The sequence below is a fragment of the Manacus candei genome, unplaced genomic scaffold (assembly GCF_025592945.1).
Source record: "Manacus candei isolate 608988 ecotype Guabito, Panama unplaced genomic scaffold, ASM2559294v1 h1tg000177l, whole genome shotgun sequence".
Lineage (NCBI taxonomy): Eukaryota > Metazoa > Chordata > Aves > Passeriformes > Pipridae > Manacus > Manacus candei.
In genome coordinates this window covers 170,520-187,651 of record NW_026138225.1, presented here as the reverse complement: position 1 = coordinate 187,651, position 17,132 = coordinate 170,520, and the positions used below count along the sequence as shown (strand labels likewise).

At 58.0% G+C, this 17,132-nt stretch overlaps 2 protein-coding genes and 1 pseudogene across 2 annotated transcripts in view; 2 read left to right on the top strand and 1 right to left on the bottom strand.

Annotated features, from left to right (window-relative positions):
* The window catches only part of LOC127463847 (interferon-induced very large GTPase 1-like), a 27,765-nt pseudogene extending 12,650 nt beyond the window's left edge, over positions 1 to 15,115 (top strand).
* Positions 1 to 15,230, top strand: part of LOC127463877 (interferon-induced very large GTPase 1-like) — a 38,804-nt gene extending 23,574 nt beyond the window's left edge. Inside the window, exon 3 of the mRNA XM_051773890.1 lies at positions 15,110 to 15,230. The gene's annotated coding sequence lies outside the window, so the exon portion shown is untranslated. The remainder of the gene's footprint in view (positions 1 to 15,109) is intronic.
* LOC127463876 (uncharacterized) overlaps positions 1 to 17,132 on the bottom strand; it is an 18,919-nt gene extending 1,787 nt beyond the window's left edge. Inside the window, exons 1-2 of the mRNA XM_051773889.1 lie at positions 17,126 to 17,132; positions 16,223 to 16,444 (exon numbers count right to left, since the gene is read on the bottom strand). Coding sequence (XP_051629849.1) covers positions 16,223 to 16,444; positions 17,126 to 17,132 — 229 coding nt within the window. The remainder of the gene's footprint in view (positions 1 to 16,222; positions 16,445 to 17,125) is intronic.

Below are 17,132 nucleotides of genomic sequence, written 5' to 3'. Positions count from 1 at the left end.
TTGGTTTTTCCTTCAAGAAAGCAGCGGTTTTAAACAGAAAAATTACATCCCCCGTATTTCGCAGACAGAACACGGCGCTGCTTTTGCCCTGGTGGTGTCTCCCGCTAATCCCAAGCGCTGGAGCCGCACCCTCCGTGTCCCAGCAGCCGCTGTTCCGGAGCAGAGCGCAGCCCGGCCCGGCCCAGCCCCGCTGCCCGCACAGCCCGGGGCCGCTGCGCGCCGGGGCTCCCCCACGGGCCCCGCCGCCCGGCCCGGACCCCGCTGGACGCTTCCCCCGGGCCCGGCCCGGCGCCCCCGAGCTCCCACCTGTCCCGGGCCGCGGTCAGGGGGTCCCGGGGGCGTCCTGGGGGGTCCGGGCAGCTCCAGGGCCGGCGGGGCTGCTTCGGTCCCGGCCGCGCTCCAACGGTCCCCCTGAGGGGATCGGGTCCACCTGAGAGTCACAGCGTGCCCTCACAACCGTCCCCTCAGAGCCGAGAGACACAGCCCGCCCTCACAACCGTACCCTCACACACACAGCCCGCCCTCACAACCGTCCCCTCACCCCTCACACACACAGCCCGCCCTCACAACCGTACCCTCACACACACAGCCCGCCCTCACAACCGTCCCCTCGCCCCTCAGAGACACAGCCCGCCCTCACAACCCTCCCCTCACAGCTCCATCCACAGCCAGCCCTCAGTCCAGCCACTCAGCTCCAGCCCCTCAGCACTCTACCAGTCCCCTCTCAAGCTCAGCCCTGGGGCAGTTCAGCACTCTCGGGCTCTATTGCTGGGATTAGACCTTCAGCCGCTTTACTGAAGCTGCAATCCCGTGTGCTCCTTCTGGATCGGGGCAATGCCAGACACAAACACCCTCTGGGAGTGCAATGGATGGAGAGCAGCCCTGGGGAGAAGGACCTGGGGGTGCTGGATGGGGAGAGGCTGGACGTGCTCCGGCCGTGTGCTCTGGCCCCAGAACCCCCCGTGGCCTGGGCTGATCCCACAGGGATGGTGGGCAGCAGGGCACGGGGGATCTGCCCCTCTGCCCCCTCAGCTGAGACCCCCCTGCAGAGCTGCCTCCAGCCCTGGGCAACAGCAGCACAAGGACGTGGAGCTGCTGCAGAGAGTCCAGAGGAGGCCCCAGAGATGCTGCCAGGGCTGGAGCCCCTCTGCTCTGGAGCCAGGCTGGGAGAGCTGGGGGGGCTCAGCTGGGGAAGAGAAGGATCCAGGGAGACCTTGGAGCTCCTTCCAGAGCCTAAAGGGGCTCCAGAAGAGCTGGAGAGGGACTGGGGACAAGGCATGGAGAGATAGGCAAAGGGGAATGGCTTCCCACTGCCAGAGGGCAGGGAGAGATGGGAGATTGGGAAGGTTGGGAGTGGGGGAGGCCCTGGCACAGGTTGCCCAGTTCTGGGATTTGATGATCAGGGGTAAGAGGCAGAGATCAGGTGGTTTCCAGTCAGGAGCCCCACGTACTGCCCAGCTCCTGCTGCCTTTCATGGAATCACAGAATCATTAAGGCTGGAAAGACCTCCCAGCTCATCGAGTCCACCTTCCACTGAACAACTTTTCATCCCAAACCAGGCAGCAGTTTCGCTTTCCCCACTCAGCTGCAGAAAAACGCCTGATTTACAGGAAATCAGCAGCCGCTGGCCCCTGTAAAAGGGAAAACAGCACCCAGGGAAGAGCCGGGGCTGGATCAGCAGAGGGGCTGCGCTGGGCTTCTCTCACCTCGGGAGCTCCGGAGGGAGACGGTAGGACCTTGGGGCTGAGCTGCGGGGCTGGGAGCCGGGATCAGCACGGAGCGGGGGCTTGTTTGTCTTCTGGTTTGGAAACCCGCTCAGTGCCTTGGGCACCCCACACAGCCCCTCGCCCCCAAGTCCTAAGGACCCCAGAGACCTCAAACTCCCCCGGGTGTCCCTGCAGCTCCCCCTCAAGGCTTTGGGACCCCCAAAAATCACTCACACCCCCCCCAAACCCGCCGGGTGTCCCCGAGATCCCTCAAAAGGCTTTGGGACCCCCGAAAATGACTCTTACCTCTCCCAAACAGCCCGGTGTCCCCCAGAACCCTCACAAGGCTTTGGCACCCCCAAAATCACTCTTACCCTTCCCAGACCGCCCGATGTCCTTCAGATTCCCCTCAAGGCCTCGTGGGCCCCTCCCAGAACCCCCTCCGAGGCTTGGGGACCCCCTAAAATCAGTCTCACCCCCCCTCGCCCCCCAAAACCTTGGGGACTCCCAGGTACCCGCCGCAAACATCGCCACCTTCCGATGACCACGCCCCCGCCATTAAACCACGCCCAATCTTGACGGCCCCCTTGCCTTGACCACGCCCCTCGTTTGCCCCGCCCCGGAGTGCCTATTCCCTTAGGCCACGCCCCTGTCGTTTTCAGCCTCCCCCTGTTTCTTGACCACGCCCCGTCCCCAGGGAGCCCTCTGGCCACGCCCCTCGTCTGACCGCGCCTATGTCGCCCGTTGGCTCCGCCCACAAAGGAGCGTGTCCGGCTCGCGCGGGATTTCAAAGGCGCGCGCGGGAAGGGCCGCGATTGGTCGGGATCGGGATCGAGAAAACGGGACCCAAAACCTCCCGGATACCCCCGGACTGAGACCCCCGGGCACAGGTGGGACACGAAGGGGCTCTGCAGCCCCTGAATCCCCCAATCTGGGACCCCCCAACCTGGGAACCCCCAATTCCGAGAAACGGCCGGGAAGGGGAACAGGGGCTGAGACATCCCCCCGGAAACCCCCGGACTGAGACTCCCGGGCACAGGGGGGGACACGGGGGGCTCTGCCTGCCCCCAGCCTCGGGATTCCCCCCTGCCCCCCAAATCCCCAAACCCGGGACCTCCCCAGCCCCCTCTATCCTCCAGTCTGGGACTCCCCCAGCCAGGGGTCGTCCCCCATCCCCTGCTCTGGGATTACCTCCCAAACTGGGACCCCCCATCTTCCAGTTCTGGACTTCGAGACACCCCAAACCTCGGACCCTCTCCATGATCCCCCCGAACTTGGAACCCACCCTCCCATCTCCCAAACTCGGACCCCCACCCCAATCTGGGACACTCCCCCACCCTCCAATTCTGGACCTCCCCAATCTGGGACCACCAAGAACCATCCCCTCACCTCTCACAGACACAGCCGACCCTCAGAACGATCCCCTCACCCCTCAGAGACACAGCCGGCCCTCACAACCGTCCCCTCGCCCCTCACACACACAGCCCGCCCTCACAACCGTCCCCTCGCCCCTCACACACACAGCCCGCCCTCACAACCCTCCCCTCACAGCTCCATCCACAGCCAGCCCTCAGTCCAGCCACTCAGCTCCTGCCCCTCAGCACTCTACCAGTCCCCTCTCAAGCTCAGCCCTGGGGCAGTTCAGCACTCTCGGGCTCTATTGCTGGGATTAGACCTTCAGCAGCTTTACTGAAGCTGCAATCCCGTGTGCTCCTTCTGGACCGGGGCAATGCCAGACACAAACACCCCCTGGGAGTGCAATGGATGGAGAGCAGCCCTGGGGAGAAGGACCTGGGGGTGCTGGAGGGGGAGAGGCTGGACGTGCTCCGGCCGTGTGCTCTGGCCCCAGAACCCCCCGTGGCCTGGGCTGATCCCACAGGGATGGTGGGCAGTGAGAGAGGGGATCTACCCCTCTGCCCCCTCAGCTGAGACCCCCCTGCAGAGCTGCCTCCAGCCCTGGGCAACAGCAGCACAAGGACGTGGAGCTGCTGGAGAGAGTCCAGAGGAGGCTGCGGAGATGCTGCCAGGGCTGGAGCCCCTCTGCTCTGGAGCCAGGCTGGGAGAGCTGGGGGAGCTCCCCTGGAGAAGAGCAGGATCCAGGGAGACCTTGGAGCTCCTTCCAGAGCCTAAAGGGGCTCCAGGAGAGCTGGAGAGGGACTGGGGACAAGGGCAGAAAGGACCAGACACACGGAATGGCTTCCCACTGCCAGAGGGCAGGGAGAGATGGGACATTGGGAAGACCGGGAGAGTGGGGAGGTCCTGGCACAGGTTGCCCAGTTCTGGGATTCGATGATCAGGGGTAAGAGGCAGAGATCAGGTGGTTTCCAGTCAGGAGCCCCAGGTATTACCCAGGTACTGCTGTCTTTCACGGAATCACCGGATTATTAAGGTTGGAAAAGACCTCCAAGATCATCGAGTCCACCTTCCACTGAACAACCCCAAACCAGGCAGCAGTTTCGTTTCCCCACTCTGCTGCAGACAAACACCTGATTAACAGGAATGCAGCGGCCGCACCCCAGGGTCCCTATAAAAGGGAAAACAGCACCTACAGGAGAGCCGGGGCTGGGTCAGCAGAGGGGCTGCGCTGGGCTTCTCTCACCTCGGGAGCTCCGGAGGGAGACGGTAGGACCTTGGGGCTGAGCTGCGGGGCTGGGAGCCGGGATCAGCACGGAGCGGGGGCTTGTTTGTCTTCTGCTTCCCATCCCGGGGGGTTCTCATGGCTGGGGAGATGGCAGGGAAGGAGCCCCTTCCCTTTGCAGCCCGTGCCGGGCCGCAGGCGGGGCCGATCCTGCCCGGCCCGGGCACCCCCAGCCCCAGGCGGGGTCCGGGGGCTGCGCTCCCCGAAGGCAGGACCGGGGGTGCTGGGGCCCTCCTGGGGCCGCGGGTGCTGCCTGTGCCCCGCGCCGCTCCTCAGGGAGCAGGGCAGCGCCGGGGGCATGAGGGGCACTCCTGGCCCCTCCTGCTCCGGCCCCAGCCCGGGGGGGACACTTGGTCCTTTTCCTCCCGGGATTCCCCTCCCTTCCACTGGAAACTTCACCGCCCGCAGCGCTCTGGTCCCTGCTGCAGCCCCTCAAAGGCACAGGCGCTTCCAGAGCCCATTTCCCTGGGGAAGGGAGGGAAGTTGGGAGTGGACAGAGCTGGCACAAGTGGCCTGAGGGGACAATACCCAGCAGTGGCCGTGAGACAGCAGGTGCCTTCCCGAGCAGCCGCTGCACAACCCAAGGCTCTGCTGCCGAGGGAGCGGCTGCACATCTGCCCCTGAGAGGAATCAGGGGCTAAAGGCCCTCCTTTGCTCTGCCAGCACGCCCAGTTTTCCTCTGCTTCCTCAACTCCCCTGATCTTGCTCCAGCCTTTTTCTTCCCTCTGCTTTTCCCCTCCTCTGCCCCATCTCACTGGTGGGAGTGCAGGAGCTGCTGGAGGCTCTCCTGGAGCTCCTTTAGGCTCTGGAAGGGGCTCCAAGGTCTCCCTGGATCCTTCTTTTCTCCAACCGAGCCCCCCCAGCTCTCCCAGCCTGGCTCCAGAGCAGAGGGGCTCCAGCCCTGGCAGCATCTCCACGGCCTCCTCTGGACTCTCTGCAGCAGCTCCACGTCCTTGTGCTGCTGTTGCCCAGGGCTGGAGGCAGCTCTGCAGGGGGGTCTCAGCTGAGGGGGCAGAGGGGCAGATCCCCCCTGCCCGGCTGCCCACCATCCCTGTGGGATCAGCCCAGGCCACGGGGGGGTTCTGGGCCGGGTCGTGTCCCAGCCTCTCACCCAGCAGCCCCTCAGGTCCTTCTCCCCAGGACTGCTCTCCATCCATTCCACTCCCAGCCTGTCTTTGTGCCTGGCATTGCCCCGACAGAGGGGCAGCACCTGCCCTTGGCGTTGTTGACCTTCAGCGGGTTGGCACTGTCCCACCTCTCCAGCATGTCCAGGTTCCTTTTGCAGAGGAACACGGATTTAGGGCCCAGGTGAAAGCCTGCTCTGCTCCCCACCCCACAAAGGCCCTGGGGACTATTTGCTGACGGGGTAATCCCCACTGCAGGAGAAGGGTTGGCCTCCACTGCTCCCTGCAATCAATCCTCCACGTTGCTGGGTTGCCATCTCCTGACTCTCAGCTCTTCTCCTTTAGGATCTGGGGCCTTTCCTTCCCGCTGCTCTTCCTCCGGAATTCTCCAGGGGGTTCCCATCTTCTCCACCCGCCGCCGTGTCCCCCAGGCCTGGGCTGTGACGGTGCTGTGTCCCCTGAGCTGGGCACCTTGGCTGCCCGTGTCCTCTGGGCACTCAAGGCTGGGACCAAGAGGAGCATCTGCTCTCAGGTGGGTGAGGTGACTCAGAGCCCACGGCCAGGGCACAGGTTGCCTCAGTCTGCACTGGCCTGAGAGGGAAAGCTGACACTCAAGGCTCTGCAAGGCTCCAGGAGCCCAGTGCCAACCCCTGGGAGCCAGCCCTGGCTTGGGGAGGGTCTGGTGTCCCTGCTGGGATGGAAGCTGAAGGCAGGGGAAGGCTTTGTGCATGGAATCAACCTCTCCAGGATCCAGCTGAATTGAGACAGAGACACTTGTCAGGTTTGTGGGACGGTGTAGAAAATCCCAGAGGGGTAAAGGCAGGAGTCCAGGGAGAACACCAGCTCCGTTAGGGTGAGAATCAGGGAATCACAGAAGGGCCAGAGTGGGAAGGGACCCACAAGGATCCTGGGAGAGACGGAAAGCTTTACTGAAATCCAGAAAGGTCCCATCAGCTGGCTTCCCTTGATCCACTACGTGGGTTATTGGGGAGGATATAAAAGGATATTTAGTCTGATGAGCAGCACATTCCCCTCAGGACCCCGTGCTGGCTGTGACCAGTGACTGCCTTGTCCTTCAGGGGTTTTTTAATAACTCCCAGAACAACCTTCTCCACAATTGTACCAGGCACTGAAAGGACACTGCCCAGCCTGTAATTCCCAGGGTCATCCTTCCTGCCCATCTTGAAAACTGGGACAATGATCGCCAGCTCCCAGCGCTGCCTCTGTGTGCTGGGAGCACCAGCTGGAGCAGCCGGCGAGCGGGAGAGCCCTGTGCTGGGAAGAGGGTGCAGGATGCAGGCAGGGGGGTGGGACGGGCACAGGGGCTATGCCGGTGCTCCAGGGATCCAGCAATGCCCTCGGCTCTCTGCACTTATGGATTCAGGAGTCCTGTTGGGAGGACCTGGACAATGTTGAAGGCAGCACCTTCTCCATGGCAGGTTGTGTGGCCAAGTCCGTGTCTGTGTGTGTGTTGTCTCTGGGATACACACTCAACTTCAGGGCTGATCCCACAGCAGGCACGTCCATTGTCCGGGAAGGAGGCCCTGGGCCTTGTGGCATCCCAGCCTGGGCTCCAGCAGCCAGGTGGGAGCACCCCCAGGGCCGGAGCTGCTGCAGAGCCTCTTAGAGGAGCCTGGGGCCTCTCACAACAAACCTTAGGGAACGTTTCCTTTCTTCCCCCACAGCCATGGCTTCGCAGGACGACACCCCAGAGGGGCATGGAGAGGCACAGCTCCTGGCAGAGGCACTTCAGAAGGAAGGACTGGAGGCTGGATACTGGCTCCCCAAACTCTCCCAGACCCTGGGAGTCCAGTGCACACAAGCCCTGCAACACCTGCAATATGAAGACTACCTTACGTTGGAGTGCCAAGTGCGGCACCCCTGGGAGAAAAGGGCGCTCCAGAAACTCCTGAAAATAAGAGATGACAAAGCAACTTCTGAGGAGCAGGAAAAGCAGCACTTGGAGAGGACAAAGCAGACACAAGGAGCGGCCAAACAAGTCCTGAACGAGCTGAAAGAAATGCTTGACAGCCGCAGCCACAGCCAGGATGCTATAAGGCAGATAGCAGAGGCTCTCTGTCTAGCCATGGACATTCCCAAGGAGTTCTGGCCAGCACCAAAGAAGCCCTTGGCAGTTGTGCTGGAGAGCATCCAGAAGCAGCTGGAGCAGCAGGAGTCGTCACTGGGCAGGAGGGAGAACATCCCCGACACGGAGGTGCTGAGGTGGGCATCGGCGGGACTGGCCCTGCAGGGCATCTACAGAACCAGCAGGGCTGAAGATGTGCTGGCAAAGCGAGAGCAGCTCCTCAGGGTTCCTGAGGGATTCCAGCTCGCCGGTCCAGAGCAAGGGTCGCTGTTTGAGAGCAAGGAGTTCTCCTCCAGTGCAGCAGAATCCACTTTCACCAGGTCCATGGAGCAGCTGGGCTTCAGCATCAGCATTTCTGCCAAAGCCGGGTTCTGGGGAGTTAAACTGGAAGCTGGTGCAGATCACAGCAGCTCCTCACAGGCACAGGGCACCCACCAGTCCCACTCTGAGCAGAGCTACTTTTGCACCACCAAGTACCAGTACACCCCTCTGGCCTCCTGCTACTTCCAAAGGCATCAGCTTCTCCTCTCAGATGGGGCCCTGCGGGAGCTGCAAGGCATGGAACAGCTTTTGAGCCTCACTCGGGAAGAAGACCATCCCAACCTGCTGGAGAGCTTCTTCAGAAGGTTTGGGTCCCACGTCAGTCAGGGTCCCCTCCACTTTGGGGGGATATTCTGGTGGAAGGCGTCTACAGGAGGATTCAGATCCGAGCAGAGGGAAGAGGTGAAGTGACAAACATCTGAAGCCCTGAACATCTTTGTCGGGGCCAGTTTCAGTGGCTTCGGGGCCAGTGCAGGAGGGGCCACAGATGTTTCCCGGTCCAGCTCACAGGCTTCTGTCCAGGGCAGAGCTGGAGAGAGCTCCCACACAGAGATTCGGTGTCAGGTGTTCACCACAGGGGGCCCATCAGAGACCAATTCTCTCTCTCAGTGGGAAAAGGGGCTTATATCCAATAACTCAACGTGGTGCGTTATCGACCGCGGCTTCCAGCTGATCCCGGTGTGGGATGTCATCCTGTGCAATCACAGCAGGGATTTTCAGTCCGTCCATGGAATGAGCCGCGCCCTCAGGGCTGCGTACAAAGCACTGACAAATCAGAGCGCCGGCACCGCTTTTGGAGAGGAACTGGCCAGTGCAGTGGAAGAGGCCAGAGAGTTCATGGAGATTGTGAAGGCCTGGCAGGGGGCGGTGGATGAAAGGAAACTGCTCGTGCTGATGGATCTGAAACAGGATCTGAGTGCAAAAACCAAGGACCCCAGAGTCTGGATCAACATGTGCCTGTCAAACAAAGCCCTGCAGGACTTCCTGGTGAACACCGTGAGGAGTTTCCAGGAGTCACCTCCAGAAAACTCCACCTCTATCAAGGCAATCTTGAGGAGCCTCCTGGATCCTCATATCTATTCTGTCAAGGACTTCCCCGAGTCTTCCTTCATTATGCAATGGATCTTCCAGACTGACCACAGGCTTCCCAAAACTCCCAATGTCTCTGAACTTGAAGAGCTCCTGCAGACACTGCAGCAAACGATGGAGCACATCCATGCTGTCACCTACGCACCAGGAACCTCTGCTTCTGCCGTCCAGGAAGCAAAGAGAGAAGCCACCCTGACCACAGGCCTCGCAATTCATTCCTTCCTGCGGTCTCTCCAGGAAAGGGCTCAGAAGGACATGGAACTCTTGGTGCTCTTAATTGCGACCAGCACAGGGTACCAGGTGGGAAGCAGCACTTTCCAGCACCTCCTTGGCCATGCAGAAATTCAGTACCTGGCCCAGGCAATGGCAGCGGCACACGAGCAGTACGTGACTCTGAAGGAGCAAGATGCTGCCAGAGCTGAGGCCTCCCTTCTGCTGACGGCTCTGACCGTGACACCCCAAAGCAAAGAGCTGTCCCCAGAGCAGAAGAGGGAGCGGTTGCTTTTCATGGAAGGTCACATGGAAGGCCTGTGGTCCACAGGGACAAAGAATCTCCTCCAGAAGCACAGGGAGTGCCCAGACTGGGAGATGCTGGAACGTGACTTGAATTCTTTCATTGGTGGGAGCTTGGAGGAAACAGGGGATGATGTGAGGATGCAGAACATACTCAAAGACATGGAAGACACTTTCCAAACAACTGAACCTTCCAGTCCCTCCAAATCCGAGTCAGGTGCCAGCGAATCCAAAGCCAATGAAGGCACTGCAAACCAAGAGTTCCTCCAGTTGCTCAAGCGCCTTGGACTAGAAAGTCACTATCCAAGAAAAATGGGCACAGGACATTTCCACAGCATCTGCAAGACATCTCTGCACGACAGCCAGCCCAGCAAGGAGCAGGAACTGCCATTTCACTTCCTGCAGAAGCTCTTAACCGTGGACTATAAGGTGAGGTACCTGACGTGTGGGGATGGGAGCAACCCAGGACTTGCCCTCGTGCCAGAAACCACAGAGCAAGAGCACGAACCCTCAGACTCCTTTGAGAATTTTCTAAATGATCCGGAGGACACAGCCCCTGAAGCTGCACCCAGGGACAGCCATGTGCACCCCATGGACCTCCAGATGGCAATTTTCCACTGTGCTGATGACTTCATGAGACAGTCCATTGCAACCAAGCTGGCCTTCTGCCAACTGGCACTGCCCCTGCTGGTGCCCAAGCCGGGCACTGCCCAGATCGAGTTCCCGCTCTGGGCCCTCAGTCAAATCAAAAGGAGCTGGAAAGAGGCCGAGAAGTCGGGACAGCAGCCCAGGATGAGCAGTCACAATAACAAACTCATCCATCAGGCAGAGACGCCCATCGTGTCCTTCATCCGCATTGGCACCTCTGCCTCCTCTTCCAAGTCTCAGCTCCTCAATGCTCTGCTGAGCAAACAAAGACACGACACTTTTTTCCACCGCCATTGCCAAGGCAGCACCAGAGAGCGTTTGCTGATGGCAGGTGTTGTGGAGATCGCCTGGTACTGTCCCCGGGGAAGCCCCGATGACACCTTTGAGTGCTGTGTGGCTTTCTGTAACCTGCATGGAGACGCCAGGGACCACGGAGCGCAGCTGCACTTCTTACAGGAGATCTCTGCTCTCAACGTGGCTCTTGTCTCCGAGTCTGAGCACATGGATGATAGAGGGACAAAGCTTCTGTGTGACCTGTGGCAGTCACAAAGGCCTCTGGTTTGTCTTCTCACTGACAAAGAGCATGTTGCAGCTGGACATTTCAGCAAAAACATAAAAATAGGGATCAAGAACAGTAGCGAAGCAGAGATGTTGAACAAGCTTACCAAAACAATCAGGAATCTCCTGGAAGGGTCCAACCCTCGTTTCAGCCTGGACGCCTGCCTGGACAAAGCTCGCCAGCACGGCTTTTTAGTGGATGAAGATCGACCCGAGTGTGTGGCAGCCAAAGCAAAGGCAAAGGAGCTGGTGACCCTTCTGAAGGAAGAGAAACTGTCTGACATCAAATCCCAGTTCCTGCCTCTTCAAGGAAAACTGTGGCACCAGTGGTGCCAAAAGGACAAAGAACTCACTCGCTTGCAGGAGAAGGGCAACAGGAGCATCGAGCACCATCGGAGCCAAATTGAATCCGAGAAGGCAGCAATTAGAAGAAAGCAACGAGAGCGAGCCTTCCCCCTCAACCAGCTGATGAAACCATTCCTTGGCTTTCTCCAGTCACAGCCAGCAGATACCAAGAAATACTTCCTGCAGTGGATGAAGGTCTTTATGGACGACCTGTCCTCCGGTCGCCTTGAGGAACTGAGGAGAGACTATCACAAGTTATGGTCTGAAATCCTGGAAAAAAAGAAAAACAAGGGAAAAACTAATCCGAACCCTGAGATGCTGAGTAGGTTGGAGGCCCTCTCTGATGAAATTAACGATTCATCCGTTGGCCTGGAGCATCTGTTGAGAGAGGTAGGGCAGATCTATGAAGCTCTGCACTTAAGGAACTTAAGGAATGAAAACGTTGTCAAACTGCCCCAAATGGCAGCAGAGCTGATGGTTTTGGGGTATCCTGTGGAGCTGATGGATGGGGATGCTTCTTACCTGCCCCTGTGCTGGGTGGGAGCAATCTTTGACAGCCTAATTGAGAGGCTGGGGGACAAACGAGTGTTTGTTCTCTCCGTGCTCGGCATCCAGAGCACAGGGAAGTCAACCCTGCTGAATGCCATGTTTGGGCTGCAGTTCAACGTCAGCGCAGGGAGATGCACCCGGGGAGCGTTTATGCAGCTCCTGCCACTGGACGAGCAGCTGAAAGAGGACGTGGGCTTTGATTACATGCTGGTTGTTGACACAGAGGGCCTTCGTGCCATAGAGATGGCCAATAAACAGTCCCTGAACCATGACAATGAGGTGGCCACCTTTGTCATCGGCATCGGCAACGTGACCCTGATCAACGTCTTTGGGGAAAATCCCTCAGAAATGCAGGATGTTCTTCAGATCTCTGTGCAGGCTCTTCTGAGGATGAAGAAAGTAAATCTTTCCCCCAGCTGCCTCTTTGTCCACCAAAACGTGGGAGAAGTTACTGCCAAGGAGCAGAACATGGAAGGACAAAGACGTCTTCAGGAAAAGCTGGATGAAATGACCGTGGCAGCTGCCCAGCAGGAATGCTGTGACGTCTCCTCCTTCAGCGACGTCATCCGCTTTGACGTGAACACCCACATTCACTACTTTGCTCACTTGTGGGAAGGAAACCCCCCAATGGCACCACCCAACCCCACCTACAGCCACAACGTCCAGCAACTGAAGCGCAAAGTTCTCCAGGCTGCCAAGGAGTCCCAGGGCAGCATTTTGACGCTCTCCAGCCTGAAAGTCCGTATTGGTGACCTCTGGAATGCTTTGCTGAACGAGAACTTTGTTTTCAGCTTCAAGAATTCACTGGAGATTGCTGTCTACAGGAAACTGGAAACTGCCTTTTGTCAGTGGACCTGGAGGCTGAGGAGTCACGTCTTAGACGTACAAATGAGACTCGACAACAGAATTCGGAACGGGGACTTGCAGCAAGTCACCAGAGAACACCTGGAAGGGCTCGTGCGAGAGACAGGTGATGCCATCGTGACAGACATGGAAAAGTATTTCAGGGAAGATAAAAACTCTGAGATGCTGGTCCAGTGGAAAGGCAGCACAGAGCTGAAGCTGAAAGAACTAAAAGAGAATCTTCTTCTTGAAACTCGGAAGAAATGTCAGAATCTCATTGAACTGCAGAAGACCCAGAGTAAAGTGGACGCAAGGAAGTGGGAATATGAAGACGAGCTCCTGAGAAGGAGCAGGGAGTTGGCTCTGACTCTTGAAGGCGACAGGCTCAGTGAGATACAACTGAGAGACAGCTTTACTTCTCTCTGGAACAAGTGGATTGCTGAAGTCTCCCATGCTGCTCCCCCACTGGAACAGGTGGATATTGATGCCGAAATAGAAGATGTCTTTCTGGAGCATTTTAAGGAGCCTGGTTTCCATGAACGGATCAGGTCATTTCCCAAACAGGGAGGATTTTCCTTGGACTTGAAGAAACATGTCACAAAGAAAAAGGTTTGGAAAACATACCTCCCATGGAACGTTTCCATTGCTAATTGGAAAACATACCTCCCATGGAATGATTCCAATGCTGATGTGAACTTGCAGGACATCACAGACAACATCATAGATCGTGTGTGGGCAAACATTGATAAGAAGGAACAGGAGAAACGGGATTACAGTCGAACCTTTATTCATGAAATACTCCATGAAGTACAGGAAGGTGTGAAGTCCGTCCCCAGCGATGCACCATTTATTGTTAACAAAGATTACATCATAGATTTATCTCTGTACCTCTGTGGAACGGCAGCAGAAAGGTTTAAAGCCATGCACGAAGCGTTCCAGAAGGCAAATGACCCAGTCACCTACCTGAACAGCAAGAGAGAAGATTACTTCACATGTTTCCAGATTTCCTGCCAAGGAGCCACTTCTGTCACAGCTTTTGCTGTTTTCCTTTGTGACAAGCTTGCCCCAGCTCTTTGCCGGGCCGTCTATGAGAGGACGGCTAAAGCCATCGCTGGGGACATGCAGGGGAAAGTCCCAGATTTCCAGGGCAACAGAGCCAATCTGGATGTTTGTATCCTGAGATTCCTGGCACAAGAAGAAAAGTTTCAGTATTTCAAGCGGTACCTTCAACACCCAGAACAGTTTTTTCAGTGGTACATTGAGAGACGTGTTGAGAGTTACTGTTTAGGTGAGAGCCGGAGGCTTGAGAAGTTTTTAGATTCCTCCCTTGATGTTCTCTATGGAAACATCCTGTCAGCTGTTGCTTCATCAACCCAAAGGGTCAAAGACAGAAAAGACCAAAAGGACAAAATCTCTCTCTGGCTGGATGAATTTTGCAGGGAACTGACAGAGCTGATCAACTTGCCCAGAAGTGACCTGAAGGGCCTCGAGCATCAGGAGATCACAGACATCGAGTTCCTGAGCAAAGCCATGGCAGAAGCACTGCCTGCCATGAAGGACAAACTCAGGGAAGAATTTGCTGTTGCTGATCTGAGTTGTTTTGAAAGGAAGCCTCACACCATCCTGGCAGAGCAGTTTTGGGGGTGCTGGAAGCAGTGTCCCTTTTGTGGGGCTGTCTGCACAAACACCATGCAGGGACATGATGGAGACCATCAGCTTCTCTTCCATCGACCACAAGCTTTGAGGGGAGAGTGGTGGCACAAAACAGATCACCTGGTCATTGATATTTGTTCCAGCCTCATTGCAAGTGATTGTGAATTCGAAGTTCCTGATGAAGGTTGGATTTCCTACCAGACATACCGGGATGCAGGACCTCCTTTCTCCACTTGGAACATTCTTCCCGATCCAACCACACAAGCCTACTGGAAGTGGTTTGTGTCTCATTTCAGGACAGAGATAGAAACCTGGCACGGTAAGAAATTTCAAGGCCTCGGACAAATCCCTGAGCCCTGGCAGAGAATTACCAAGGAGGAAGCACTTGCTGAGCTGGACAAGCCTTAGGCCATGTTGATGGAAGAAAGATGAAAGGAGATGAAGGAAGAACCTCCACGGCTTTGCAGTTTAGCAGAACAGAGTACAAGGCTGTCCACAAAATGCCGTTTCAATGCTTATGCTCTCAAGCCCCATGAAGACAATGGGATCCAACTGCTCACAAACTGGGGGAAATAAGGCGCGTTACTCCGGCCGTCGCTCAGAAACTCCCTCGCTTCCTGATCAGCCAGAATCCTCTTCCCTTCCTGCCGTAAACATTTCCCTCTGCTTTGCCCTTGAGCAAAAGTACAAAAACCCTCCCTGGGCTGCTCAGTCCCATGGCCAAGATGGAGCCCAAGTGCCAGGGGAAGGGCAAAGGCAGCACGAGAAAGCCCCAGTTGGATGAGCTGCTCTGAGGAAATAAGGGGCAGTGAGCAAAGCCCAGCTTTCCTGCAGCACTCAAATCCCAGCCCAAAGGGAGAACACTGTGGTACTGGAAAGATCATGGGACCCTCCAGTACCTGTCAGCCAAGGGACAATCCAGGTGTTCTGCTGCAGAGCCAACAACCACGTCCAACCCCCTCCTCAGGTGCCAAGCCACAAACACTCCCTCCCATTAGATACAGCAAGAGAACTTTACAGCAACCAGAAACAAAAGGTAATTACGACTGAAGCCACTCCAGCTCCACCTAAACACAAAGAATTCCTATAAAAGTAAGTTGGGGAGAGGGGGAAAATTGAGGAAGACTCCTCTGAACCTGCTGGGATCAGCTGAGGGGTTGAACCTGCCTCCCCACCCAGGGACGCCTGTGGGGTGAGAAATACACTCTGGGCAGGTTCAACGCTGCTTTAAGGAGCAGAGCTTTGGTCGGGCTCCCCCCAGAGGATATTGGCAGATTGCTTCGTGTTCCACCTTGGCCTTGCTTCCCAGAGCCCAGACTGCTTTCAAACACAGTTTTGCAGCCAGACGCTGCCGCCAACGCCCACAAACCTTATTAACCTGTCCCAGGCGGTGCTAATAAAGAGTGTGATTCCAGGAACTGGGAGAGGAGTCCTTTCAGTCGCCAGCAGCAGGTCCCACCTTGGCAGGGGCAGGGCTGGCTGAGGCAGTGCTTTAACTCCCTGCTCCGGAGGGCCCTGCGTGTGCCCAGGGCAGCCGTCCCTGCTCAGGGGCCTGGGCCTGCTGCGCTTCCCTCCAGCTCTCACCCCACCGGCAGCTGCTCCTGCCCTTGGCCTGGCTGTTGAGCAAAAGCCTTTGCCGTGCCCCCTGTGCAGGATCCCGTGGCCCAGCAGCTTCCTTCCAGCCCCCGGGGCAGCACCGGTGCTGTCCAGGCAGCCTGGGGGCATCGGAGCCGCGCTCTGGAGAAGCTGGGACCAGCTGGGGCTGCCCCGGGGACGGCCTTGGGGGTTGGAACTGAGGTGGCAGTGCCCCTGCCGGGCTCCCAGGGAGACAGGGGGGAAAGCAAAGAGCTGCTTGGGGAGGGTGGGACTGGAAAGCCGAGCAGGGACTGCCCGGGGGGTCTGTCTGATGCACAGCTGGGAAAGAGGGGGCTGGGCAAGGCAGGGGACAGGGCTGGGCTGACAGGCTGGGAGGAGGCCGGGATGGGGCTGGAAGGGGAGAGGGGCAGATCTGAGTGGACCAACTCGGATTTCTTTCCCTTCTCCCCTTTACTTTCTTTTCCTTCCCTGCTCCTTCTGCCTCCCTCTGCTCTGGAGCCAGGCTGGGAGAGCTGGGGGTGCTCAGCTGGGGAAGAGAAGGATCCAGGCAGACCTGAGAGCCCCTTCCAGAGCCTAAAGGGGCTCCAGGAGAGCTGGAGAGGGACTGGGGACAAGGGATGGAGGGACAGGACACAGGGAATGGCTTCCCACTGCCAGAGGGCAGGGAGAGATGGGAGACTGGGAGGAAATCTTCCCCAGATTGATGGGGGTTTAGGGTGTCCAGGGGAAAATGAGGGACAAAGAGTGATGGGGGTCTGTGGGGATTTGGGCGAGTCTTGAGGGGGGGGGGGTGTCAAAGAGTGGTGGGGGTTTAGGAGAGGTCTGGGGGTGTTGGGGGTCTGGGAAGGTCACAGAGTGATGGGGGTTTATGGGGGTTTGGGAGGGTTTATGGGGGTCTGGGGGTTTTGGGTGTCAAAGAATGCTGGGGCCCCCCCCAAGGCTGTGGGGACCCCAGGAAGACCCCCACAAAGGTTTGGAAACCCCCTCAATGCCATGGGGACCCCACACAGCCCTGCCCATCCCCAAGTCCTTAATAACCCCCCAGAGACCCCAAACTCTGCCAGGTGTCCCCCCAGATCCCCCCCAAGGCTTCGGGACCCCCCAAAATCACTCTCACCCCTCCCAGACCCCCCGGGTGTCCCCCAGATGCCCCCCAAGGCTTGGGGACTCCCGAAAATCACTCTCACCTCCACGAACCTCCCGGAACCCTTGGGGACTCCCAGGGACCCGCCTAAATCACGCCCTCCCTCAATGGCCACCCCCCCCACCTTCTAACCACGCCCCCTGTTTTGACCACGCCCCTCCCCAGGACAACGCCCCTTTTTTTGACCCGCTCATAACTCGTCATTCCCCAGGCCACGCCCCCGAGCTTCGGACCCCTCCCCCTTTCTTTATTGGCTACGTCCCGTTGCCATGGAGCTTTTTGGGCGCAGCCCCTTTGGCCCCGCCCACCCACCAACCAT